At 40.6% G+C, this 26,567-nt stretch overlaps 1 protein-coding gene across 2 annotated transcripts in view; it reads left to right on the top strand.

Annotated features, from left to right (window-relative positions):
- Positions 1–26,567, top strand: part of CREB5 (cAMP responsive element binding protein 5) — a 258,710-nt gene that overhangs the window by 37,529 nt on the left and 194,614 nt on the right. For both annotated transcript variants that reach the window (XM_076331268.1, XM_076331269.1), the window contains 4 exons: positions 5,071–5,142; positions 8,281–8,374; positions 11,415–11,453; positions 17,381–17,502. In XM_076331268.1, the coding sequence (XP_076187383.1) occupies positions 5,071–5,142; positions 8,281–8,374; positions 11,415–11,453; positions 17,381–17,502 (327 nt within the window). The remainder of the gene's footprint in view (positions 1–5,070; positions 5,143–8,280; positions 8,375–11,414; positions 11,454–17,380; positions 17,503–26,567) is intronic.

Here is a 26,567-nt window from a genome sequence, read left to right as displayed (position 1 = left end):
TTTCAGAAAACAAGCACTTCCACTGAACAGCCCATGCCGACGAAAAACACCATGCGCCGCTTCAGCGCAATGATACTTAAAATCAGCTTTGCTCATGCAAGGACATACTGGGAACAACCATAGGCATTAACCCTGCATGTACTACACTTCCAAAACCAACAAATCTTAATAGCATTTGTAATAACACTTTAATTATCTGTAAATAGTGCTGTACTGAATAGCCACGACCAGCAGTTTAAAATGCTGCATACACTGATGGGGTTCTTTAATATTCACAAGTGCACCGTAACCACGTCTCCTCTCACTTTTTATACATTGTGGCCATGACCCTAAAAAATAGGTGATGCTTCATTTATTGCTCATGTCTCTGCATACTACGGCTAACGCTAGCGATTGTGTATTTTGTACTTGTATTTGGAAATCTCAGTGACCTTGGTCACACCAGGCTGAAGAAACCTGTCTTGCAAGCATGTGCCCAGGTGATTAATTTCAACAAACAGGTTGCTTATAAGAGTGTAATTACTCACTTGTGCAAATGGCAGGATGGGTGCACTGACCTGCATTAGACACATTGTAGTATACACCTCCCCATCGGTTCATTTTCGCTGTTAATCAGAGGGCTGAAAACCTTGCAACATTTAGGCAGCTTAAGGTTGAAGGCTGAAATGTCACTTTTAAAAGAGGGTTAAAAAGGTCGCGCAGCTGCAAATAATAATAGCCCAATGAAAATCAGATTCTTACTGCAGCCCACTTCAAGAATAACATTGAAACAGGAAACAAGCCTGCTTGATGTTTTTACCAGTAAGGCAATAAGATTACTGCTGAGTTTAAAAAGGGGGAGAGAGAGACAGAAAGGAGCATGCTTTCTTGGTGTTAGTTGTTAGAACTATTTTTCTGATTCAGAAAGGATGGTCGTGGGGCTCTGCAAAATCTCCTTGAGGAGTCTGAGGACGTGGGGTACTTCCCTCTGGATGCTGCTGAGAGGGGATGTAGTTTGTTGCTGTGTTCTGAGGGTGGTTTTGTTTCTTTTGTTTGCTTTTTATTTCTTTGTTATGTTCTTGCATTCTTCGCTGTGGGCTTCAGTTTTATTAATTATAATAAAAAATGTTTAGAAGTATCTTATGCAGAAATCAAGGAATAGAAGAAAATCTTGGCTTGCTGCAGAATTTACTTGGTTCTCTTCCATGTGACACGGCTTGGAGAAGTCTTTCTATGTTTCTTCTATGTTTTTGTTTGTTTATTTTTCTAATTAGAATACCTTAACTTCTTCTAAGCAGAGTGATATTTCAGGAGAACGGCAGGCTACAACAGTGTAGCAGATTTCCTCACTTACGTATTCTGCCAATAAGGCTCTTTACGTGGTCACAATAGGGCAATAAATGCTGACAGATGTTGTTAACATGCTATTAAAATTCAGCCCCCTTTTCTGCTGCATAATGAACTCATGCCTATTGTTAATAATATCAGAACTAATGCTGACATCTCAATATTAGTGCTCGCTTATATTTATAATCCTTGTTTGTTTCTTCGAAGAGGTCACAAAGTTGCAATAAATTAAGCTATTGATAACAGAAGTAAAAAATTCAGGCCTGAGCAATTTTTAAACTTTTCAGTCATCATAGATTTGCCTGATATTCTTCATGCACGTTAATTGCGGCAGTCATATGTAGTACTATGAAAGGTGCATGAGTGTAACTTGAATTTTTAAGATCCCAAAGGTTAATAAGCACCTTAATTTAGATGGAAAGGTTGCTGTGATTTATTTTTATTAGGTGAAGTCGAAACGTTGCCATTGGTTGCGTGATTTCCTACATGTATGCTGAACCACCTGCACACACTGTGGAAAAAGGAGACTTGAGTTGTGTGGCCCAGCAACACATGAGCTGTGTGAAGTGACCTGTGTGCCAGAGGCTGTGTATGACTGAAGGATGGGGGATGCATGCCTGCATCTTGAAAAGGATGCCGTGCAATTTGTGCTGTGCACAACCAAAAAACCTCTGTAGCTGAGAGCTCCCATCCTGCTGCAAACCTGGGGTGAGATCCTGCGCTGCTTCTGCATCCGCAGCTCTTGCGGAGTTCAGCAGGAAAGGGGGATGCAGGAGGTTCACACTCACAGCCCAGATTTTCAGCTGCTTGTTTCTTGTCAACATTCAAGCATAAATCTTTAATGACTGCCGGAAGATAGCCAAGCGCCGGACACCCTCTCAAAAATTGTAGGCAGTAGGCAGCTTCTTTCACTCATTTACTATTGTAAGAGAGTCAATAGTACTACAGTCTCAACCGCGGTGATAGCATCACATGTAAATACAAATTCTGCATGGTGCAATTTGTCTTGAGGGCATTGTACTATCTGGTAACGTGTTATATAGGTCAAGTTATGCTAGACGTATCCTGGAGGGCACACATGATATAGCATTCTGGATTATTACTTTTTTTTTTTTTAAGTTTAGTGTCTGCAAAGAGTGATTCTCATGGGAACCAGCCATTGCTTGTACATGTGTGGTAAACAACTAGACGTTGAATCTGACACCTTTTCAAAGTACTGGGGATAAAACCTAAGTCCATGTTTTCCTGCAGTCGATCCCCACGCTCAGGATTCTGGTCCTTGTCGATTATATTATTTTGGTGCTTAGTCTGTGCTTATCTATCTAGTAACCTTGAGAATCATTTAGTTGTATCAGAGCATGTACTGATGGATTTAGGGACTAAAGCTCAAGCTCAGGGTGGGGAGGGCAGTATTAGACTTGCAATACTCAATAAGAAAACAAACTCCAAATAATTCCTGGTAATGTTTTGAAATTCACTTGGACACTTGGGACCAGAATTGTTACTCTCTTGTTTTCTTTAACCGAGTCTCATCTGTTGTTCTGCTATTGAAAATGCAGTTGTCACTCTCCCCCAAGGAGGGGAGAAAGGGGGAGAAACCTTTGGCAGTGCTTCAGTTGCAGGAGTAATTGAGATATCAGATAAAGCCTTTCATTATCCACACGTAGCTTCCCCCCCCCCCCCCCCCCCTTTCTGTGAAAAGCTCTTTAGGAAAGGCAACATCCCCGGGTCACGTCCCATAAATAGAGGTGGATTTAAAAATCAAACTTAGCTAGAGGTTTTGGTTTTGGTTTTGGTTTTGCGGGGGTTTGTTTGTTTAGTCAGTTATCTCTCTGCTGCTTGTTTCTTTCAGACAGGGTAGCATAATTCAGAGCACTTGTATTGCTTCACCTCTGAAGAGCTTGTCTATGCACAGTCTGGAACTGAAATAACTGAAATTAGAAGTAATTTAACACCTTTAGTTATTTTAGTATAAGCCTTTATGCGAACATACTCTTTCGTTTCTGATTATGAGTATCCTATTTCAATTTAACATAGCTGTAAGTTAAATCAAAACAGGATATGAATAATCTTAAAGGAGTAAATTAGGTACAATTTTAGTTATTTCAGTTCTAGCCGTGTGTAGATAGATAGGTTAGTCCTGGGTTAGGGTCTTTGTTGACACCTGATTGTATTTGGTGCAATAAATCACTTGTCTCAGGCCAGATGTTAGCAGAGATGTCCACAACAAGAAAATCAGTTGATGCCAATTATCACCTTTAGGGGGTAGCGTCCTTGTGGAGGTTAAGGGGCAAATAAAATTAGAAATTCTTCACTTCTGGATGCTGCTTCTGGGAGTCAGTAGAGTCAGGTAAAGGGTGCTCTGCTGTTGGTTGGTTTTTTTGTTTTTTTTTTTTTTAGGTCACAAGTAGGAAAATATCCTGTTGGGCTAATGCCAGAATGAATTTTAATTAAAAAGAAAAAGTTATCATCCAAAAGTTTTGGGGTTTTTTTGAGAACTTAGGACACTGAAAATAATTGCTGTAAGTACAGGTCTGGCTGATGTTCAGGTTAACGGTGTATTTATTGTTGGCAGGGGATGGTAGCAACTCTTCTGAAAATAAAGCTTTTCTAACAACAAGCGTAAGTGTGGTAAAGATATTCCTGAGAAGAGGAAGCAATGAATTGTAGCTTTAGAAAATGACAGCAGGGTTGAGTAATTTTAGCACTTGTCCTTCTTTTATTGTAGTTTTAAAATCAAATTCTGCTTCTCCACTAAGATATTTCTCTTTGTTTTATGAAACAATTACACAAACACAACTCGGGTATTTGTCTAAGTGGGGCTGCGGTGAGGCTGAATTTTAAGGGATTTGAGGCATAATGTAAGCAGAAGTCATATGTTGTGCTTTAAGGTGGGTCAGCTACTGTATTCTAGCTTGTAATGCCAGTTGTACCAACAGGCTCAAAACATTTCTGAAAGAAGTGACTTACTTATGTTATGTCCTAGAATGTTACTAAAAAATGGTTTTTGTTGATGCTGGTCAGGGACACTGCCGTAATATTAACCCAAATTCAGCTGTGTTACTGCATTCTGAGGGCGAATGTTTCCTCCTTCAGTTTTATTCGAGACCCAGGAGCTCTCCCTCAGGCTTTAGTTCAAGGTTACAGGACTGGAACTGCTATGGGGAAGCTGCAGTTTTAGGCAAAACTTCACTTCTCAAGCTCCTGAGGATCTAGTTGACCTTTTAAAGGATGGGGATGCACGATTATCTTGTGTGTATGGAGAGCATGTATGTAATGTATTTAAGTTATTAATATCGAACAGTATGGACGAAGAACTTCAAAAAGTGGGTTCTTTCTCAGAAGTAACCTAGACGTCTGGTTTTAATGTTGTTCAGCAGGAACTGAAGAAAGAAAGGTAAAAACCCTTAATTCGAGATATTTCTGAGCAGACACGGTCTTATCTAATAACAACACTGAACATATGCTTTTTTCTGAGGCAGATTTCTGCTGTGAAAGCTTAATGGGTTTTTTTTCTTCCTTCAAAGTAAATATGTGCTCAGGAAGGAGTAATAAGAACTTAGACTGTAGGGAGCCTGCTGAATATTAGCAAATTTAGTACTCTGAAAACTTGTTCTGGTCTGTTTTGGGAGTTTGAAATAAAAGCACAAACTGTGACGATTGTATGTTGCATGTATGTGTGAAGTTTAGAATGTATATATTCATAGGTTCCCTTTCTTTCCCCCTCCCCCTTTTAACATGTAGATTTATGAGGAATCAAAGATGAACTTGGAGCAGGAGAGGCCTTTTGTCTGCAGTGCCCCAGGCTGCTCACAGGTGAGTGGAGTCAGCGGTGATATTAATTGAGTCCTCAGCACTAGCTCTGGCTTGTATAATGCCTCCTGATATATTAACACATGTCTAATAATAATATGTGCGTTGGGCTTTTTTTTTTTAAGTCCTTCCCCCCCCCCCCCCCCCCCCAAGTCCCTCCTTACCTTACAAGATATTATTACAAAGTATTTAAAGCAAATACAACAGCCAGTCAAAAGTGAGTTGGTAAAAGTGCTTCTCAAGCTGCTTCTGTGCCTTCCCTCATCCCCAAGCCTAATGTTTCAAGCCGGGTCTTGCAAATTCCTTTAGTGGCTAGCAAGAGAGGACACACTAGGCAGGACACATTTGCCTGTCTTCTGCTTAGATGTATGATGGAATATATTATGTTTCCTATTGGATGTGGTAACCCTCCTGATTTTTTTTTTTTTTAATTCTTAAATGCAATGATATCTTATTAGCTTTTTAAAAAAAAATCTTTGAGACATCTTCCTACTAAATATTCTCTATAGAAAATACAGTCTGTAGATAAATTCTGCCCCAGGGTGTACATTTGGGATTCCTGTTGACTGGTGATCTGCCATGTGTCTCTGAGGGTGTAATCTGAACCTGTAACATTAGACGTTTAATGATCTTGAAAAACTTGAAGTGACAAGGATTTCACCTGCTGAGATTTTGAATTGGGATTTGTGTGTTTTTTCGATGATTTTGCAGTGGTGAGGGAAGTTCCCCCCCATGCAGCAATGAGTGAAGTTCCACATGTGGCACTTCTGACCCTAATTCCATTTAGTGACAAGAGTTTGTGAGTAAAATCTTCAGGCAAGGGCATCTTTTGGGCTTTTGCCACAGGCTTCCTGTATGCATCTGTTTTAAGTGATTTAGCTTACCCATTTCCCAGAGTCCTCCTCTCTTAATGAGGGTAATATTCCCCTGCTTTAACTGTATGTTGGGAGTTTTCGGTTGGCTAATATTTTTACACCCTTTTAGGTTGTTCTGGTAGAACGATGGGTGACTGCTACTGGAGCGTAGGTGTTGATTTTGCTAAGAGCTGAAATCAGGAAAGGGAGAAGCCTGAGATCCCGTTAACAACTGGCCGAGCAGCTTTGCTGTTTCAGTAAGCGGGAGTCTTTCTACAGGTGTCAGAGCGCATCTTTTTTGGATTGTCCCTCTGATCGAGGATTTGTCCCTTCAGATCTCCACATGCAGAGTTAAACTTTCACCATTCTGTCACAGAGGTAGAATAAAAGTATCGGAATTTTGTAGTCAAGTTTTATTTACCTTTTTGTCGAATCATAAAACTAACTTCCACTCAAATCAGTGGACTTGAGTGTTTTCATGTCAGCTATTAATTAGTTTCCTCGGTGGAGGAGAAGCTGATCCAAACAAGCTCATTTAGGTGTTCATAGAGCAGGTTTGGTTGTATGCTGTTACAATCTCGAAAGACAAGCAATGTAGGTGTGACTTCATCTTAAAAAAATATTTCCCATTTCAAAACATGACCTCCGTTTGTTGTAAATGAGGACTTGATAGAAGTGCGTAGTGTAGTGCTGCTATCCAGCTAAGCTGCCTGGGGACTGGCTTCTCTATCAGCCAGTGCAGATGTGTATTGAGGGCTGAGGGAGTTGACCTTCTGCACAAGGAATAAAGTAGACTTACAAAAACGACAGAGAAGTCTGGGCTGGAGGAATAGGTTCTCCTCAGTTGCCCTGTGCCTTCTTTAAGCTGGCTGATTTCACCCTGAAGACAGAGCGTGGCATCCATGAAGGAAAATCCATTTCCATGAGAACAAAACGTGTTTTTTTCCCCCTCACAATTTCATTGAGCGAGGTCTTTCACATATTCCCTTTGTTCTTAACATAAATTTCTAGTGCTGCATTTCTTCCAGATGAGTAAGCAGTGAACCAGAATTTCACAGTGAGGTAAAGGTCTTTGGGATTTATTTTTTTTCTTTTCCAGAGAATTCATTCCCATTTGTCTATGGGCTTAGAGAGATTCTCAGAAGGTGTAACATACTGCAACTATTTATACTATAGCCACAAGCAAAGTCACTTAGCCAAGAATATACTGTGTTGAAAGCATTAAGTCACTTTAACTCTGTTGTTGCCAGTTTTTTACAGTATCCTATGTACCTGTTGCTTTAAAAAGCTGCTTTTAAATTTTTTTTTTTTTCCCCTCAAGCCCTGGTGATACAACTTTTGGCCTTTGCTAGTCCTGGAATAACCCTGTTAAAACTATTATGGTAGTTTGTAGCAAAGGTCTGCGTATGCACCTTCTGGTGAAGGAAACTTAACAGAACCAGTCTGCTCTTAGAGCCCAAGTGTGCAAGTGCTTGAACATCTCTTCAAGCTTGTCTCTTCTTTGTCTTGTTCAAAAGAAGCTATTTGTTGTAGAAGTCTGTTATCAGACTGTAAAACAAATTTAGCACACTGATTAGTTTCTTACAAAGCACATCTCTCCACCTTCTCTGCTTGACAAAGGAAAAGAATTTAATTTAGTATCGTAAAGGGTCATAAATAGTTGTTCTATACTGAGCACCATTGCATCGCCACTTTGAATCAAGTCAAAGTATCAGAGGTTTCCAAAATTAAAGATGCATTTTGCCTGAATACTTTTGGGTAGGGAAAGGCTGGCTTATTTGATTACTTTTATTGCTGTTCAGCAGATACAGGTTGCAGAAAGACACAAAAGCAGAAAATCCAGTAAAGTGATTTAAGATATGCTGCATTACTTTGTGTTTGCCGTGGGCTAAGAGCATACACAACAGCAGTTATCGCAGATCCCCAGGCACGTGGTGACTTGTGAGGCTGTGATAGCTGGAGCGGGCGTCTGAGACCCTTAGAATCCAAAACTTGGTTTGCAACTTCTTCAAGCAAATGCATGACACCTTGCGGTTTGCAACCCCAAAGAGCACAGCAGCAGCAAATACGTTTCTAAGTAGAGTGCAGCTATTTGTTACTCATACTCACTTGTGTTTTCAAATGTTCTGTTTCCTGTGCCATTTGGACACATTTCTAGCTGGATACATTTCTTTCTCTCTCTCATTTTTTGAAATTCTGTCCAATGCCAAAAGTTTATTAGAGAATTAAATTCTTCTCTTTCCCCCCCCCCTCTCTTCCTCTCTCTCTCTCTGTGTTTGCCTGACAGCGTTTTCCAACAGAGGATCATCTGATGATTCACAGGCACAAACATGAAATGACTTTGAAGTTTCCTTCAATAAAAACAGATAATATGTTATCAGGTAAGAAGACACAAATTCAAGAGTCAAGATAACTATTCAGATGATGTTGAAAGCATGACTCCTACTGGAAGGCTACTGGCAAAATATCTCCAAGATTGGTTTTAAAAAGCCCCAGCTCCAATTAAATAACAAGTAGAGATGGAATAAGCTAGAATGTATATCTTCGAACAAAAAGACAGTTGCCATTCTTATGCCTTCCCACAGGTTTGGCATGAGAGGGAGAGAAATTGTTGAACCTCAGCCATGCTGGCAGCTCTATCGCTGACTCCCGTGTCAACATGCCAGTGAAATAGAGGCACTTAAGCGCATGTTACCTGGGAGCCCAGCAGTGAGCGTGTTAATGAAGTGCATTTGTACTGTTCCTGTAAGACTCGCTATTTAAGTTTGACAGGCTCACTTCAGCAGCTGTAACAGGCCACATCGTATAAGCCACCTTTGTGGTGGCTCAAGACCTGCCCACTGTAAATACCCATAACCAGAAAGGTAAACCAGAGGGTAATATCCAGTACTCTTTTTTTCCCCTAAAGGTAACCATCTGTCTCTACACTTCCCCTGTCATACACAGAGGTTATTTCGTATTATGTGCAGTTACATCCTTTAGTTTCTTATGTAGTTTTTTCATACTCTTGTCTGAGTAACCACACATCGGTGCCTTGCTGGCATTCAGTGAGTGCTGGGTAAGGTCAAGCTAGCCTTAATCTTACCACTTCTCTCCTCTCCTATTCCCTTTCCTATTGTATATTCCTTGGGCTATAGTAATGGATTATTAAGAATAATATCACTAGGATTTTTCAGGTTTTAAAGTAACTGTAGAAAAAACCCTATGATGCAAATGTGTGTGTGGATGTTAACCAGTGTTTGATATTTATCTTTTGAAATGGGCTTCTTCAAGGTAAATTGTGCCATTTTAGGTGCAAATATATCATGATTAAAGGGTCTCCAGCAGACTACCTCTTCTATGGATAAACCATTTCCATTTTTATGAAAATCATAATTGGGTAGCAATTGCTTGCAATTTAGGCTTCCTTTTTGGGGGGGGGGGGGGACACACACACGACACAACACACTTTAGGCACCAGCGAGAAATCAGACAGACCTTGTCCCAAATAGAATTTATTTTCCTCTTACACTTGAAAATGCCATAGTGGACTAAGTTTAGAAAGGAACAGTACACAGCACGTGGAGGAGTAGGGCTTGTAAGTTGCCTGCATGCCAGCTATGCCCGCAGAATCCTGTGTTTGCAAGCACGAGTGAGAAAATGCTGCTTTTGCACTTGGCCGTGTCCTCTGGCAGTGAAACTGCTCAAAGACATCTGTACTGTGGGCATATTCACCCTGTGAAAGTGCTGGCTTTTGTTAGAACTTTCTGTTTGGCAAGACTTTTGCTCAAGGGCAGTTTCTAAGGAGTATATTCTGTCATCAGGAGTCCCCTGAGTAGAGCAGCTCCATTTATGTTTGGTAACTTCTATGAGATACCTGTCCTGCTCCTTCCAGTGGGTTGCCTTCCTAGGCAAAGTGTTCTGACTGGCTTCCACCACTACCACCAGTAGTGGGGCCCCTAGACCTCTGGTTAGCCAACTAAGTACATAGAAATGCAAAATTTTGTGGCCAGAAAGGCTCCAAGGTTGCTTCTGAGGGATGTATTCTTCGTGCTTTGTGGATGATGATCCTCTGTAGTAATGAAAGAGTAAAAAGCTGCATGTGTTCTCAAAGACTGTAGCAAACGTGCCTGACCGTAATGGTCTGGCAACCTGGTTCTGCTGTGTATGACTTCTCTTTTTGTGTTTGTCTGGTGGATTTGTTTGGCATTTTGCAATCCTTAGTTTGGAAGCATCATAGATCATCTACTCTCTGCAGGGAGACATTGAAAAATAGTTGTTTCATTACCCACCTAAACCCTGGGGAAATCTAAATACCTTAAAGTTTAAGATGTTTTATTCTTAGATTTCATAATGAAAAATTAATGATATATGGGGAAAAGAGACAGACTTTTCTTTTAGACATTTGTCTTCATGTCTTCCTTCTTGTTTTTTGCATTTTTGCTTATTTGACTTTTTTTTTTTTTGGAAAAAATTGTTTCTGTCATCAGTAGGTTCAAAGAATTGCAGCAGCAATTGCCCTGTAATAAGCCAGGTGCAGTGTTAGTGTGTGGTGGGTTTTTTTCCCCTCTTTTTATTAAGGTGCCTAGAAGTCAGACTTTCTCCTTTTTTCCAGTATGTTGTATACTACCTTTTAATGTGTTGTATTTGAATCCATTCATTATTAGTAATTAGTCACGCAAAATAATGGGCTGTATGCTTTCAGGTAGCCATTAGAATTATCTACTTTGTTTCCAGAGATAGCTAATAACCAGTCTGGGGGTCAGTATAATATCAGTAATACTTAACACACGCTAAGAATGTCTTCTATAAACTATTATTGGAAGTAGGTACTAAAACTGAGGGGCTGTTGGTCTTGTACCAATACAACATCTTAGAAACTAAGCAAAATATGACTTGGGAAGTAGGAACTTCTTTCTTGTGTGAAATCTGTGCTGAGTTCTGAAATACCAATTTGAAAGTGAGAGGTAAAGTTATGTTATATGTTGTTGTTTAGGTGGGGTCAGTGTTTAATAAACAAGGTTCTGTGACCTGATTGAAATTATTGGTGCTATGCTGGTTTATCAGGTATGTCTAGCCAAGAGCTTCCTGGTTATCAACTAGCTTCACTATATTTGCTTAAATTTTTTGACGCTGGCTGAAGAAGGACAAGTCTTATTAAATCCAGTGACTCCTGAACTAATTCAGAAACTCCAGGTACAGACATACACTAAATAGCTTTATGTTCTTTGCATAAATGGAAGGGAAGTTCGCTAAAGGCATTGCATGAAAATGCAACCGCTCCTTTTGTTGGATAATTTGACATTCATTTAAAAAGACAGAAAAAAGACTGTAATGTTATTTGTTCCTTTTTGTGTATGCATTTTATTTTTGTTTGTTGGAAAGCCTTGTTGTGAGTATGGATAGACAGTCATTGACGGTTTCCATTTCCATCTTTCTTAGCCAAAAAAGAGCTGTTCGGGATAACACAGAATATCTTGTGTAAGTTTTGCATGCTAGTCATCATTGCAGGAAACTTTGTAGTTAGGTTGACTGAAGTAGATGTCATCTCTGCTGTTGTGCTAACTAAACATTGCATTGCTTTGAAACTCTGTTGTGTGTCAAAGCTTTTGTTGTTTTAACACTGAAATATTAATGTCCATGGGACAGATTGTTCTCTCCAGGTAAGTACTAAAAGCGGTGTGGAACTGAACTTTCTGAGTTGGGGACACTGAGATTCCTGTAGTGTCAAATTTGGGAAGGGAAGGAGTGACACCTTACCATTGTTGGGGGGGGGGGGGGGGGAAGTCCTTCGAAAAGTGCTGCTAGCAGATGCAGGAGAGGCCAGTATTATCTATATAGAAACCTTGTTTCTTCCTGATTCTATTTACTGAAATCCAATCCTCTAGCTTTTTGGTGGGTAAAGCCCGCTGTGGAGATAGAAACAGTTTCCTCTAGATGAAAAAGGGTATGTGCAAATGTATTATTTTTCCCAGGTAATGCCTATGTCAGTGAGGTAACTTATGGCATCCTTGGCTGGCTTAATTTTTTTCTCCTTGTGGTTTACACAGGGAGATTTATCTAGGCATGGATTTTGTGGAGTGCAAAATGATAGGATATAAGGAAAAATACTTTTGTTTGATTTCTTGTTTGCTTCTGTGTCCCTTGCAGGGACAATATAATGCAAATAATTAAGTGAAAAAAGTCTTCTAAAATGCAACTAGTCAGGTTCTTTGTGACCAGAAGAGATTAAAGATGTGTTGTACCCAGTATGTGTACCCCCACAGAAAGTCCAACCAGTGCTTTAAACAGTAAATCATTAAGCAGTAAAGTCCTTGGGAGCCCTCGTCTGTGAGCCCCTGGGTGAGGGCAGTTCCACCAGGTACGACTGGGTGCACCTCTTCCTCCTCTTCTCTTCTATCACCTGCTTGAGTTGTTGTGACCTTGAGCTTCTTGGTGCACTTGGGAAGTAACCTGCCAAATCAATGAAGAAACCTTCTTGAATTCCTCTTTCCTTGTGGCTGCTTGATGGGCAGCCCTTCAAATTTCAGTGCTAGCCCTATTACTCTGACTTTGTTATCATTGTGTGAAAGTATAACATGGGTAAGTATATAACTTCAACAGAGCCCACAGCTGAACAAGCCAAATGCCGGTTATTACTGCACATCAGACTAAACATTTTTTTTTTTTTTTAAAGATGAAGAATCAAGTTACACACTTTGGAGCTGTGCTGTTAGATATCTCTTACTGAATCTGATTCCCACCTCCCCACCCCCAAAATGAAAGCTTGTTTCACGTAACTGTCCTTTGGTTCTCCAGTTTTTTTCTTAACTGGTATCACGCTTTAAAGTTTTTATTCGTGCTTTGAGGGATGAAACTGTAGCACCCAAGGTAGTTTTACAAAATGCATTCAAATAAATGCTCTATATAGCAAGCTAATGTGGCATTTCCTGGACTGTTGTTGTGAAAGCAATATACTGAGACTGAGTGTCCTTTCTGAGACTATTGTTTCAGTAATTAAAAGGAAAAAAAAATCCCACCACCAACAAAATTTGCATAGCCAAACATAATGAGTATATAATGGGATCTCTTTACTGAAGAATTCAAATTTCCCATTGTCTTATGCATATGTTTTTCAATTAGTCTGGAGAATCAGGCATCACTTCAGACACTGAGGACAGGTTTTCAAAATGGTCAGCAGCAAAACTATATTCAGTATATCAGGTTCTGGTCAGAATCTGATTGCTGAGTGCTTCTGACATCCTCTCCTGTAAGATACAGTAGGTTGACTTGGGATCTGCACAGGTGAGACCATTTGATCTTGCTCTGAGGCTTTTACGTTGTCCACTTACATTTTTGAGGTTTATTTAAACTTAATGTTTCTTGCAGCCTTTCTGGCCATGACTGTGTCATCAGAGAGGCTGATTATTCACCTGAGTAATAGGCCGAATGAAATATTTATTGCCTGGTTTGAAGCTTGACAGGTTCTGTGTTCAACCTGGTGGTGAAGGAGAGAGAGAAATAACTTCCTAAGTAATTGTCAGATGACATGGGTTCACCTGTGAAGTGACAGCTGGCTAGAGGTAGATGCCTCAAAGCATAGTAAACTAGTTCTGGTAGCGGTTGGGGACGGAAAGATTTTACATGCTGAACAATGGGACTGGGTTGGGGTGGCTGGTCAGTATAATAGCCTAGGGTTAACCTAGGGTTAACCCAGACAGATGTGTATCCCAAGCTGCCCAGTTCAAAATGCAGCTTGGGCCATTGAAGTCCTGGGTTGTGTGGCTAACAGCATGCATGCTGACAGCTTCCTACAGTAACGCGTGTCCTCAGCAGGAATGCTGAGAGTCGTAATAGCTCTGTCTGAGTTTTGGTCCAGATGGGTCTGGCATATCCAGTTGCTGAAGTACAACAAATCGGAGCCCTGTTCTCAGTGAGCCTGCAATAGTTGTGGGCGCTGGTGATAGCAACAAAAGGTTTGTTTGTACCAACAGGGAACAGTGAGGTCAGGCACAAGCTGTTGGAACTATTAATGCATTTTTAAGTGCTGAGAATTAGGAATATTTTATTAATTCTGGGAGACCTGAATGTGTAACTCATGCTAGGGTCTCCTTTGTGATACCGTTCCCAATTAAAACACAAGGGCTTGCCTAATTTAGGTAAAAGGGTTACTGTGGTGTTGAGACTAATGTATTCTACTAGTTTGCCCACCTCCTGAGGGAGAACTAACTGGTGTTTTGCAGGGGCAAAATAGTTGGTTGCCTCAGGAGCAAAGAAAGCCCACTGGACTTGGTAGTCCTGAAGTGCTGAAACCAGTGGGTGCAGTGCCTGTGCAATGTAACTTCTGTACTATGTTAAAGTCTCAACGTTTTAAAGTTTGGATCTTTATCAGTTCTGCTCTCATACAAACACGGTGGTTTCGTGGACTTCTGGTTTCTATGAATGTTGAAGGATGAAGTATTAAAAGGTAGAAAGGCAGCTCTTGGTTTACATCTGGCTGAACTGGTGGTGGTGTTCCCTGTTCCCCCCACCCTCCCTGACTGGGAGGAGAGGGGGGCTGTGTGTTTTAACAAAACCTTGTTCTGAATCCTTGCCAGTCCAATTTCTGGATTGTAGAAACTGCAGTAACAGTATAGGGGGACTGAGGTGGTAATTTAAGATCACCATGTCAATATGTAGGTGGTGTAAATAGTGTCATTAATCTATCAGCTTTGATGCTTAAGATAATAAAGCAGTTAATTGGAAAGATCAACTGTAGGCAACACAACACGTGATTATCTTAGACTGCTTGTGGTGCAGAAGACACACTTTCAGCATGTGCAGAGAAAAGCCGATGAAGCCTTTGTGCATTTGAAGTCACATTCTTGCTCTGGGTTGCTTGTTTTCACTGTTAAAATGGATTTACTTCACTGAGAGAACTTTTTTTTTTGGTCTGTCTAACATTCATGGAATAGATGCTGAACAGATCAGGAACTTCAGCACCTGATCACCACCTTGTTACCCATTAAGTTGCCTCTGACCTAATGTAGCCTGTTGTAGTAATGGCTGATTTCTGGATCAGCTGTGTACCTTGATGAAAAATAACAAGACCTTATCTAAGTTAGTGTATTCTCTTCTGCCCTACCCCCCAAATTCTGGGCTCAAGCAACTCTGAAAAAACCAAGGATTTTTGATTTTAGTGAAAGTGGTGCCATCAACTTCTTTATGAAACCCTAGTTTCTCATCTTGGTCATGAAATTGATACCTTGCTCGTTTGGTATGGATATACCACTTCTGAAAAGAAGACATTTCCTGTATTTGCCTCACATTCAAATACTAACATGCTCTTTATGTCCAGGAAGGCTTGGCAACGGTTATCTTTGTTTTTCTGCAAAGCAATTGTGTTGTTCACTAAAGTAATATTTAATCCTTTTTGGAAATAAAATCTATTTCTCCTGCTTTTTAGTGCACTTCATTTCCGGTACAAATTCCAGTCTAAGGGCCAAAGACAACTCTGGTGTAAATCTACTGAGTTCAGTGAGGTTACCCTGGAGGTTAGTTTGGCACTACTTATTTAGGATATGGACCTGTAAAGTGCTGAGTGTTCTCAGCTGCCATCGATGTCAGCACCTCGTTGACTCGGCTCCTTGTGCTGAGTTCTTGCAAAGTCTTGGAAAGTCTTCTGTTTCTGACTCTGGTAATACGGTAGTTAGCTGTGAAAACTAATAGATAAATATGTATGCATTCCCAAACACTTGAGTTTTGTTTCCTTTAAGCTCACAAGTATGATGCTCAAGCCAAAAGAAATAAAGCAGCATTTTAACATTAAGGACTTGCTTTTTATGTTACATCAATATGTTCCCTCAGAAATATAAATGCAAGTGAGTGTGTTTGCCCTAAATTACTTGAGAAGGTAAAGCCTGTAGGACCACACCTGATACAGGTGGAAATTGGCCTCGGTTTTATAATGGAAGAGGCTGATCCTCCCCCTTAGTTTCCAAGTGGAAACTGCGTTTGCTTTTGTATGCATTCCTTCTATGCTGCCTTTTGTTTAGGGGTGGCTGTGTGTTTCTATGCTGGTCATGTGAAGTTCATTGCGACTGGTAACTGTTCCCTGTAAGGGGGAAATATTAGAACTTAACCCAGCTTAGCTAGGTGCAAGAAACCAAATTTTTCTTCCAGAACTCACTGAAACGGGAAGCTTTTTTCTGAGGTCAGAATTGGCACAATATGGGCAACTGGGATTAGTATGACAGAGTTTTCATTCTTTAAAGAATGAATTTCAAGCAATCGGACAGTTCTCGATGACTCTGCAGAAGATGATTTCTGAAGAGAGTGAGTCCAATCTTTCTACTACAAAGCAGCTTGAGCTGGAATGGGGGCTTGGGAAGAAGAAACTAACGTGTAAGAGAGGACTTTTTTTAAAACAAAAAAAAATATGTGTGTAAAGCTATTAGGACCATATGGATTCTCCCCTGCTTTTTCTAATACAGTTCTGTATTGTAATTTTGGGGGGATGGGGAAGCTGAGGTGGAGTACTTATGGATGGAATGAATGGAGCTGCCTCAGAGCTGACTTCTGAGGAGTCCTTGGTTCCCAAGTTTGGGCTTGATTTTTCACTTCCTAAAGAAAGACTAGGCAAGGTCATCTCTGAAACAACTGAGTCCACAGAGCAATTGAGCTCGTCTGTCTTGCAGGTTTTTGAAAAGAAGGCTGAAAACCTTGTACCTTCTTGAGTCCCTCCTGCCTGTGGCATTAAAGAGAATCCTGTCCTTCCCCAAATTATTTTTGGGAGGGCAAAAAATTCCAAGAGATGAAGGCATGCGTTAAAAATCTTTTGACTCCAAATCCTGTAGTTTATATGTATTATCAACACATGTATAAAACACATAAGGATGCTTCTTTGTGATCAGAGTTTAACATTTCACAGCTTAATGTCATTTCGCTCCTCCTTCAAAAATTCTGTTAGAAGCAGAACTTCTTGCCGTGGCTAACTTCATGCATGTTGCAAAGTATGTGCATGTTTGAGGTGGTTTTCAAGCACTTCAAGGCGTTAACTAGTGCATATCTGCAGCAGTTACCTGTGTGCCATGGTGTAAATGTGCATTATCATATGCACTGTGCATTGTTTTGCGTGCACCTATTATTGGAGGTTTATAGAGAGTTATAATGACCATTTGCACACGTTAAGGATACGCACTTGTGTTACATGCCCTGTGAAAACCTGGCCTGTTGTCTTTCTGGTTGAATGATGACTGCTGCCCATTTTCGGACACCGTTGGCAAGTGTCAAAATTCAGTGCTGTGTGGTTTGTTTTTAATGATGGTGTGGTAGGGGTGGGAAGGCATGGAGTGGTTAGCTAGAACCTCTCTTTTCCTCGAAGACTATTTAATTGTCTCCCTCTCCTTTTAATATTAAATACCAATGATCATTTCTTGTCATATTCTCAGATCAGACTCCTACACCAACACGCTTTCTGAAGAACTGTGAGGAAGTGGGCCTCTTCAACGACATCGATTGCTCCCTAGAGCACGAATTTAGGAAGGCACAAGAAGAAGAGAACAACAAAAGGGTGAGTGTGAGCACACTGAACCTTTCCTCCCCTTTTGGTTCCTTGAAATGTTAAAGGACACTGTGTGAAAGCAGATTGAGCTCTACTACCTGGTAGTAACCTTTTGGTTAGAAACTAGGTGGCACTATAAGTTGTGACATGCTTTTTAAACTATTGCAACAGTTGACAAAAATAAAAATCCCAAACCAACAAAAACCAGCATTAAATTTCCAAAAGCGTGTAACTGTATTTGCCAGGGTTTGATTCCAAGTCTCTGCTTTTAAGTAAACTATAACACAAACCACACACCTCTTGAGGGAGAGGCTTGGGAAAATTATATCATCTTTGAAGTGAGGATTGCAAACTTGCTTAAACACATTATAGGGAAATGTGGACTATGAAGGGGCATTTACTTTAAAAAAAAAAAAAAAAAAAAAAAAATAATAATTTTTTTGCTCTTTCCTCCGCAACATGATGGGCCCCTGGATTTATTTGTCATCATTACCAACTTTATTGTGTTTCTGTATTTCTTGTAAAGTATTCATGTTGAAAGGGGGAACTTTAACTTGTAATACCTAGTAGATAACGTATCCCATTTCCAATTAGTATTCTTTTAGTCTCAGTATTTGTAAGTTTTGGTTGAATTATATAGGCCACTTTGTATGGGGTTAAGTGTACTCCTGCGCCCAAAGATTGTTAGAGTGTTTTGAGGGATCCTAAAGAGCTGTTAAAATTTTCAAGGAATTGTAAAAGAGCTTAATGCACTACAGAGGCCAGCAAGAGATAATGCATGAAATTTTAACTTTTCAAATAAGATCCAAAGTTCTGGTTGCTCTTGAGAACTAAAACACATGAGTAATGTGGGGCTTCCTACAGGAGCATATTGCTCCCTGCAGCCCTTCCACAACCTGCCCAATGCCTCCCCTTCACAGCGTTCCCTTTTGTGCCTCTGTTTTCCCCTCTCCCATTTCTGCAGCTCTTGGAAATTCTTGTGTAATGTGTCCCCTGCCATAAGAGTTCCCCAGTTATTGAACACTGTGTTACTTGGCTTAGTGCTCATGGTAATCTCTATTTGTCTAATTTGAACATTAACCGGGACCATAGACTAAAAGTAGGAAAAGGCGGCCACAAAGCAGCTGTGGTGGTGAAGCCAGAGGGCACTTCTCCTTAGCTTGCCTCAGCATTATTTTGCCTTTCAGAGTGTCTGTGCCTCCAATTGCAAGGGCTTCCTCTATAGGTACTCTTCTTACAGCTGCTGTATTGTGTCATTTGCTTTGCCTATCAGTGATTGCTGTCCAACTCAAAATTCATACATGCGAGGCATATGTGTGCTGCTGGGGCTCCTGAAACCTGGAGGTAGCAGCATTTAGGGATCTTGAGGTCTGCAAAGTAAAGGCCCAAGGGATTTTTTTTGGGGAAAAAAAGGTACAGCTGATTGCTGAGGTGCAGAATGGTGGACGAGGCTTGTAGAAAGAAGATGGGAAGGGAGTCTAGGAGTGGTTCGGTTTTGGCTTACAGGGAAGGGAGTCTAGGGATAGTTTATTTGTGGCTCACAAGGAAAGAGACTGGGACAGATAGAGGAGAAGAGGAGAGAGGCTGTGGCATGGTATGCTGAGCAAGGAAAAGAGTGTCCAAACGTGAGAGAATCCAAGTTTTGGTCAAGGCTTGGGAAAATAGCCCAGACTGACCCTCACAGCTTTATGTGCAGGACGAATGTTAGGAAACAGCCACGTAATGAGATAAATGTGTCTAATTTTAGATTTAACTTGTTAAAACTTTGTGTCTTATGTGCTGCGGAGGGGAGTCTTAGCCAGAATCAAGGAGAACATTTCTGTGCTTTCCTACTTCTTTGTGAATTAGAGGATTCCTAAGCGGTTCTTTCTGCATGGTGTTTATTTTGCAGGAGTAGGAGATGAGGAGAAATCTACTGATGTGGACTTCTGTGCAGTTAGCCACAGATTGCAACGCTTGATGTTGCAGAGACCATTTCAGCTTACAAGGGGTAGTTGCGCAATCTGATTAAAACCTAGACAAGGGCATCAAGTTACCTGATAATTCCAGTTGTTTAATGGCCTCTGGAAGTCTTATTCTGCCCTCCTCCTACCAACCCCTGCAGCTGCCATTGGTGATCTCTAGGGAGCAAATGAGTGATGGGGGGGAGGGAAATCATTAAAAAAAAAAAAAAAGAGGGGGTGAAAAAAAGGAGGGGAAAAAAAAAAAGGCAAAAGTCCCACAGCTAGCTAACCTGTAACATTTGCTCTGTGTTTCCAATTAGTCTGCTGTATGTTCATTCTTACATTACCGACTGACTGTCAGATAGGAATCTGAAGCGGGCCCCAGTAGGGCTTTACGCAAATGCAAGAGACAAAGGCCAAGACAGAAGGGGACTCCTCGGGCTGCAGCTATCACTAACGAAATGCTTCTAACAGCCTGTCCCTGGAATCTGATTGCAATGTAGCGTTGTTCTAATGGACCTACCACCACTTGGAGACTAAGACTAGCTGCATGGAAATCTTACGGCTCAGAAAAGTCTTCCAAAAATATTTTTGGTTGTGTTAATTTCTCTGGACTGTGAAAGAAAGAGTTTTGTTTATTTTAGTATATCACTGTGGCTTAGCACACAGCTTGACACTGAAATCTTGTAAGAGAAAACCACTTCGTTTTTTTTTTTTTTTTCCTCCTTGAGAGTCATCATTTGAAAACTCAAAGAATAAAGTTCAATTAGCTGCATTCTTTCTTTTTTTTTTTTCCTTTTTTTTTTTCTTTTCTGAGTGGGAGCCCATGGATAATCCATGAGAATTTCTTGTGATTAAGCTTGTTATGTAGATTGGTGACACTCCAAATTAGCTGTGAAGCGCTGAGTGCACAGTTTTAGGAATACCGTGTGTACCTTTTTTTGTAAAGGTAGTATTGAGGGGAAAGCACTTGCCTTAATATCCCAGCTGCTTATCCAGGAACAAATCACTTAACATCTTTCTGCCATAGTTGCTCATGTGTAAAGTGGGAGTAGTGTCTCTTTCTGCCTCCCATACTTGGTATGTCTTATGATTGTAACCTCATCTTGTCAAGGACCATCTCTTAAAATATACACGGGTTAGCCTTTGCTTGGGGACTGAGTGGACTCAAGTAGTAATAATGATGATGACCTCCAGGACCTGAACTGAAATGAGAAAAGTAAAGTTATAAATGGAAGTGAGATTGTCAGTTTGTTTTGGCTCCTCTGTTGCCTATACCTTCAAATATTAGCTGGAAGTCTCTGCTTGAGAAAGGCCTACTCCCTTAAATGCAAAGGATGTTATAGATCAGCAATAAGTGTATTGATAAACATATGAGAAAGAGAGGCTTTTTGCATCCTTTTGACAGCACTCTTCCTGACACAAGCATCCTACCTGCCAGATTCACCACCAAAATTAGCACAGGTAAAAGCATACCTATACTACATTTCTACTTGCAAAAGTGCAAATATTAAAGCTGTAAGGAGCTTGAGGCAGTCAGCAATTGACAGCTCGGCCCCAGACAAAATTTGCAACCCAAATCAACAAGGCAGGTAGTGCTGGCAGATCAGATGACCATCTTAGCCTAGTAGCTACTGGTTTCAAGTTTACACTGCTCAGAGCATTAAGTATCCAAAGCATTTGTAATGGGTTATACTTGCAAACACATGACCTTTGCTGCTACTGCTGTCGCATCTTGTTTTGAGCATTGAGGTTGGGTCTGAGAGGATAATGTCAAAGATGGGAAGAGTCAGGATCTGTTTCTGACTCTAACTAATTGGACCTGCTTCATTAAAATGCATCTAGCGTGACCTCCCTGCATGAAATGAGAAAGAGTGGAAATATGCTCAGGGTAGCATGTACAGTACTACATCAAGTAGTATTTAGAAATAGTGAGTTGAATATCTTAAACGTGAGGGCATTTTTAAAATCATATTCTGCTCACGCTAGAATTCGGATGCATCACTTCCTAAGGCTTATCCTGCAACTTTTGAAATCTTCTAACCAGTGTTCAGTGCTGCAAGATAATATGTAAACTATGCAAATGAGGCAGGGAAACAGCTATTCTCAACTACAGCTTGGTTTAATGTGGGTTGTTCAGTGTCAGTTCAGGAAGCTCATGGCCAGCAAGTCCTCTACATAGCTTAATATTCCTGTTCTAAGTATACTATGCCACTGCAGGCACCTCACTGCTAGAAACGCGTCAGCAAATTGAAGTAGTCCAGTAAAGAAAAAGAACAAAAACAAATACAGAGCATTTGGTAGTTGAGTAAGTTCAGTATACAGAATGATTAAAAAGCCTGAATACCCAGTTTAGTTGTGTTAAGCAAGGGATGATGCTACAGTCTGGTGCATATTTGAAAGGCATAAATTTGGTTTGTACCTTCTAAGTTCTCCTTCTACCTTGTATATATTTCTGTGTATCAGCATAAGAAGGTAGATAAAATGCACTTGTCTAACTTATACCACCTCACCATTTTGTGCTGAACTCAGTGACTCTCTGATCTCCAGAAGAGAATTCTTGCAAATATTTTCTGAATGTCATAGCTCTGTGCTGTAGCCTATGAGTATGGGGAAGATGATTTAATTCAAGGCAAGCTGGAAATGATAGAATCTGTCTCTTGAGCAGGTGTAGTTTGGTGAAAAATTTAACTTCATTTCCACACCTTGTTTAAATTTTATGCAATGTATACCTGGCCCACAGGTTTTCCCCTCTGTCTTCTGAAAAGTATGCAGAAAAAACATGATGGGTTTTGCTTGATTTAAGTATTTTTTTTTTTTTTAAAGGAAACCTCTTACATTGCAACAGGAGATAAAAAGTAAATACCAAATCAGTGCCCCTAAATTTGAGGGAATAAGAATGTCCAATAAGCATTTCTTGTGTTGCACAAAATTGGTGGGGTTTCCTGCTGTTTTTCTTTTTTGGAGGCTTATTTTAAGTTAACCAACCAAAAAAGTGCCTGATACTGTTTGCTTATGTCAATGGTGGGAGAAGCAGGCCCTGGGGGACATGCTGCTCGTTTGCAGAAGATGCCATTTTGAAATCATCTAAATTTCCCAGTAGGAGAAGCTGCAAGAGCTGTGTTGGTTGGATATCGGAAAACACTTCAGATCTTGTTTTAATCTGGTCCATCACTCCATTAAAGCGGAAAGTTCACTCTTACATTTAATAATTGACAATACAGTAGCTGAAATCAGCAGTGCAGTAAATGGGACCCTTAGACAGGAAAGGGTGATATGGTACCCATATATGAAAAGAAAAAAATATCTGTATATTGACAGAGCACATTGTATAAGTATTTGGGTTTTGGAGACCTATATTGTAATAATAATAGGCTATATAGTAATGTTGGCAATGCACTCTGTTGGTGAAAGAGAAGAACAGGGATGGAGGGTTCATCATGGTGGTTGGCTTGGCTGATGGACGGCAAATTCAACACTGGCTATTTATGAAAAACAGCTATCCTCCCAAGGAGTGCACTCACCTGACTCTTTCCCCCTCGCATGATTAATGTGCAATACAGAGCCTTGTTTCAAGCATATGTATACATTTTTTTGTCCAGTCTTCTAGTAATGCAGGACAGGAGACCTGCAGATTCATTTCCTTTTAAGCATGGTCTTGTGGGAGGTCGTGTCAATGTTGCAGTGCGCTGGTGTAGAACAGTATGACTTCTGAGCGTGTGCCCTGCCTCTACAGCAATCGCGTTAGCTCCAGTTCTCCCTTGTGAATACTCTGAAACCCCGGTGGGGTTGTTGAGAAGAATAGTGTGCTGGTAGACATTTCAGAGGCAAGTGCTCTGAAACGGCTGAATTTCACTTGTGAAGTAATATAAACCAACAAACTCATAAGACTATTCCTGGAGCACTTTTGACTCATTGACTGACAGACTGTACAGCAGAAGAAAGCAAAGAACTATGTTTAAATGCTTACTATTTTGATTTTTTTTTAAATTACATGATCATAATAAACATATATACGTTCTCCCTGCATTTGTCTAAACATGATGTAAGAATGTCCATATTTTTTCAAGTCAAAGGTCCCTCTGACTTCTTATTCTCCCACTGAGATTGAGGATCTTATATGGTATGTTATAGCAGATGCAAAATAAGACTAGGAATGATTTATGGTAATAGAGTGCTTAAGGGCCAGGATACCATTGTCGTAGGTATTGTAATAACTTCAAGCTGTTACTTTATCAATCAGTTAAGCTGTTGTCAAGGTGATAGCTCAAAACTCTTAAGTTCAAAGTCCAAAATATCGCCCCACGTTCAAAGATTTCAGTATAATAGTTCCTATACTCCAAATATAACATCTGTATGTGTGAAGATGTGAGCATCTTCCCCTTTTTTCTTAATTATTAACTTTTGCAGCATTCCTATGGAGAAGGGAAATGCTTTGTCTCTTATTTTCTAAGGAAAAACAGATTCCAGAGGACATTGTTTTCCAAAGCTCCTTTGTAGTGAGACACCAAGCTCTTGAAGGAATCGCGGATATGGAGTGAGAATTGCAGGGGAGCTGGGTCCTCTCCACTGTTCTGCCAAGCAAGCGTCTTTCTGTCTCTTTTGGGGCCACACCGCTGAAGATATTTAGGAACCAAAAGATTGATAGACATCTTCAAAGGCATTTTGGTGCCTTGCTCTCACTGAAATAAAGCAGGAGCGAATCAGTGAGCTACCATAAAGGATCTGGGCTCAAGTGACGTGCTAAAAATTTCACAGGAAGTCTGTGGCAGAGCCTCGGATTGATTCCATATCTCCTCGGTCTCAGCGCAGGGCATCCCACAAACCATGTGTGTTAAAGATTTATCAGCTGTTGTTCAGTGTTGCTAAAGACAGGAAGAATGCTCTCCTCCTCTCTCCAGATGGGTAGGCTTGCTGGATTTTAACTGCTTTTCTTAACTCATGGAGCTTTCATGGTAGACATGTGGTGGTACATTATATTTTATATGGCAATTCTGCAGTTGGCACTTTAGTCCCCTGACTTTGTGAGTCCTGTCTCGAGCATGCATCTATGTCCAGGCACTTAGTTACCAAACTGAACTGTGTTACAAAAGGGACACTTTCTGCATAATGGTGCAGAAAAGCTGTCAAGACAGCAGAGTTCATAACATGACCTTGCAAAAATATTCAGAGGAATAGGCTTTAACTTAGGCTCGTTGCTGCCAGTACAACATCTTATCTTCTGCTGGCAGGCAGGTCTGTCTTATCTTCTTCTGTAGCAATGGACTGTTTTTGAATGGATTTATGGATTTAGATCCTCATACTCTGAGAGAAGACCTGAATGTTTTTCCAGCGGTAAGTGCCTATATCATGCAGAAAGGCAATTCTTGAGGGCATACGTTTCTGATTGAGCTAAACTTCCCTAACCATAATCCTTCCATGTTCTTCTGAATTCCAGCTGATGAATCATCCTGCAGAGCTCAGTCAGGACAGTCCACTTTCCTTCTGCTTCTTATTCTCTCTGTCCCAAAGAAGTTGAGTCACCCTCTTGTAATGTTTGGGTTTTTGTTGTATTTTGTATGTTTTGGCTACCCCCAAAAAAAGGAGGCCTGCCTGATTTCATTCTGACATTTCTTTCACAACAACATGGCATAGTTGTGCGTTTTGTCTTGATCTTCCTATGAATGTTTTTAATGGCACAGCTTTCTTGTTACCAGTTCAGATTTCAGCAGCATGGACCGGATGGCACATGATGAAGGGATAAGCCTTCCCTGTAGTGGCGTTTTTATAAGTCTATCTCTTAGGTAAAGCCCCTAAATCTTGGCAATCTCTTTCGAGCATACGCTCTGCTATTAAACACAAGTTCTTTGCTCCCCAGAGTGGACTGCAGCCTATATGGTTGGGTAGGTAATAAGATACTGCTGATATATTTCAGAGCAAGGTGCACTTTTACTTTATTTATGAAGATAGACATGCTGGTCGAGGGCTTAATCACAGCTGATAAATCATTTTGAGAAAGCCTATTAGAACCATATGCTGATTCTTTGTATTAATATGGTGTGTCTGTTTCTAGTCTAATAAGGCAGCGTCTCTTCCCCCTCTCCCTTCCCCCTGCCTGGTGTGCAAACTATTTATCTGTTTAAGTGATATCGCTTGCTGGAGGGCATTTCCCTCATTAAGAGGTATCGTTAATAAAGCAAGGTGAACAGAGGAGAGAGGGATTCTCGCTCTCCAGAGCAAGCGAAGCTGCGTGTTTTCGGTCGCCTTTGCTGAAATGGAATTGCAGAGCAAAGGTCCAAAAGCTGAGATGAGGAAACCTATCGGTTAAAGACTGGAGGACCACGGCATGGCCTTCACGGCAGCATAAGGTTGTCATTTTGGCCCAGGTGGTTACAATCCCAGAGCCCAAGAGTTGCGAGGGAGTGGGTGTGCTGACATTTTGGTTACCTCACCTTTCCCTCGCTCGGAGAGGGCTGCTGCGGGAACAGGTTCCGTGGCCATCTAATGAGATCCACATTGGTGAAGTTATTCTGTGCCAAGTCCTATTTATCACTAATTGGTGGGTTCGCTTGCAGATCTTTCCTATTATTTGCTGATTATACCCCTACACATTTTATTATCTTGCCAAAATTCAAATGCTAATAATTTCTTGATTTATTGTTTGTTTATAACTCTGTCTACTGCCTAAATGGACGTAGTTAGAAGATTTCAAAACAGCAACAGCTCTTATGCTGACAGGGTTTCCTTCACGTTTTGCACATGGCAGTCGTCTATTTATAAACCTCCGTAGGGACTCCTAAACCTTTACAGTTGGGTTCCTCCCACCACTTCAGCCCCTTTTCTCCCTTGCTCCCCCAAGGCAAGGCTTGTTTTTTTGGCATAAAAACAATGGTGGTGATTGTTATGTGGAGAAAATGTCCACAAGCTATGAACCGTGGGTAAGGATTTTTAATTTGTACCTCAAGCAAAATAAATTGGAAATTAGAGACATCCAGGAGAGTAAGGGTATTTTCACCATAAGGTAGCAGATCCTGATCTGAGTTGCTGGTATTCTTTAGTCTTACAAAATGTGAAACCGAAAAACTGAAAACTCGCTTTACGCCAGTTGTGTGCACTCTGTAGCATGACCTGTTTCCAGTACTGTATGAAATT

Source organism: Aptenodytes patagonicus, chromosome 2, assembly GCF_965638725.1.
Source record: "Aptenodytes patagonicus chromosome 2, bAptPat1.pri.cur, whole genome shotgun sequence".
In the NCBI taxonomy this organism is placed as follows: domain Eukaryota; kingdom Metazoa; phylum Chordata; class Aves; order Sphenisciformes; family Spheniscidae; genus Aptenodytes; species Aptenodytes patagonicus.
This window is presented reverse-complemented; position numbering and strand designations above follow the sequence as displayed.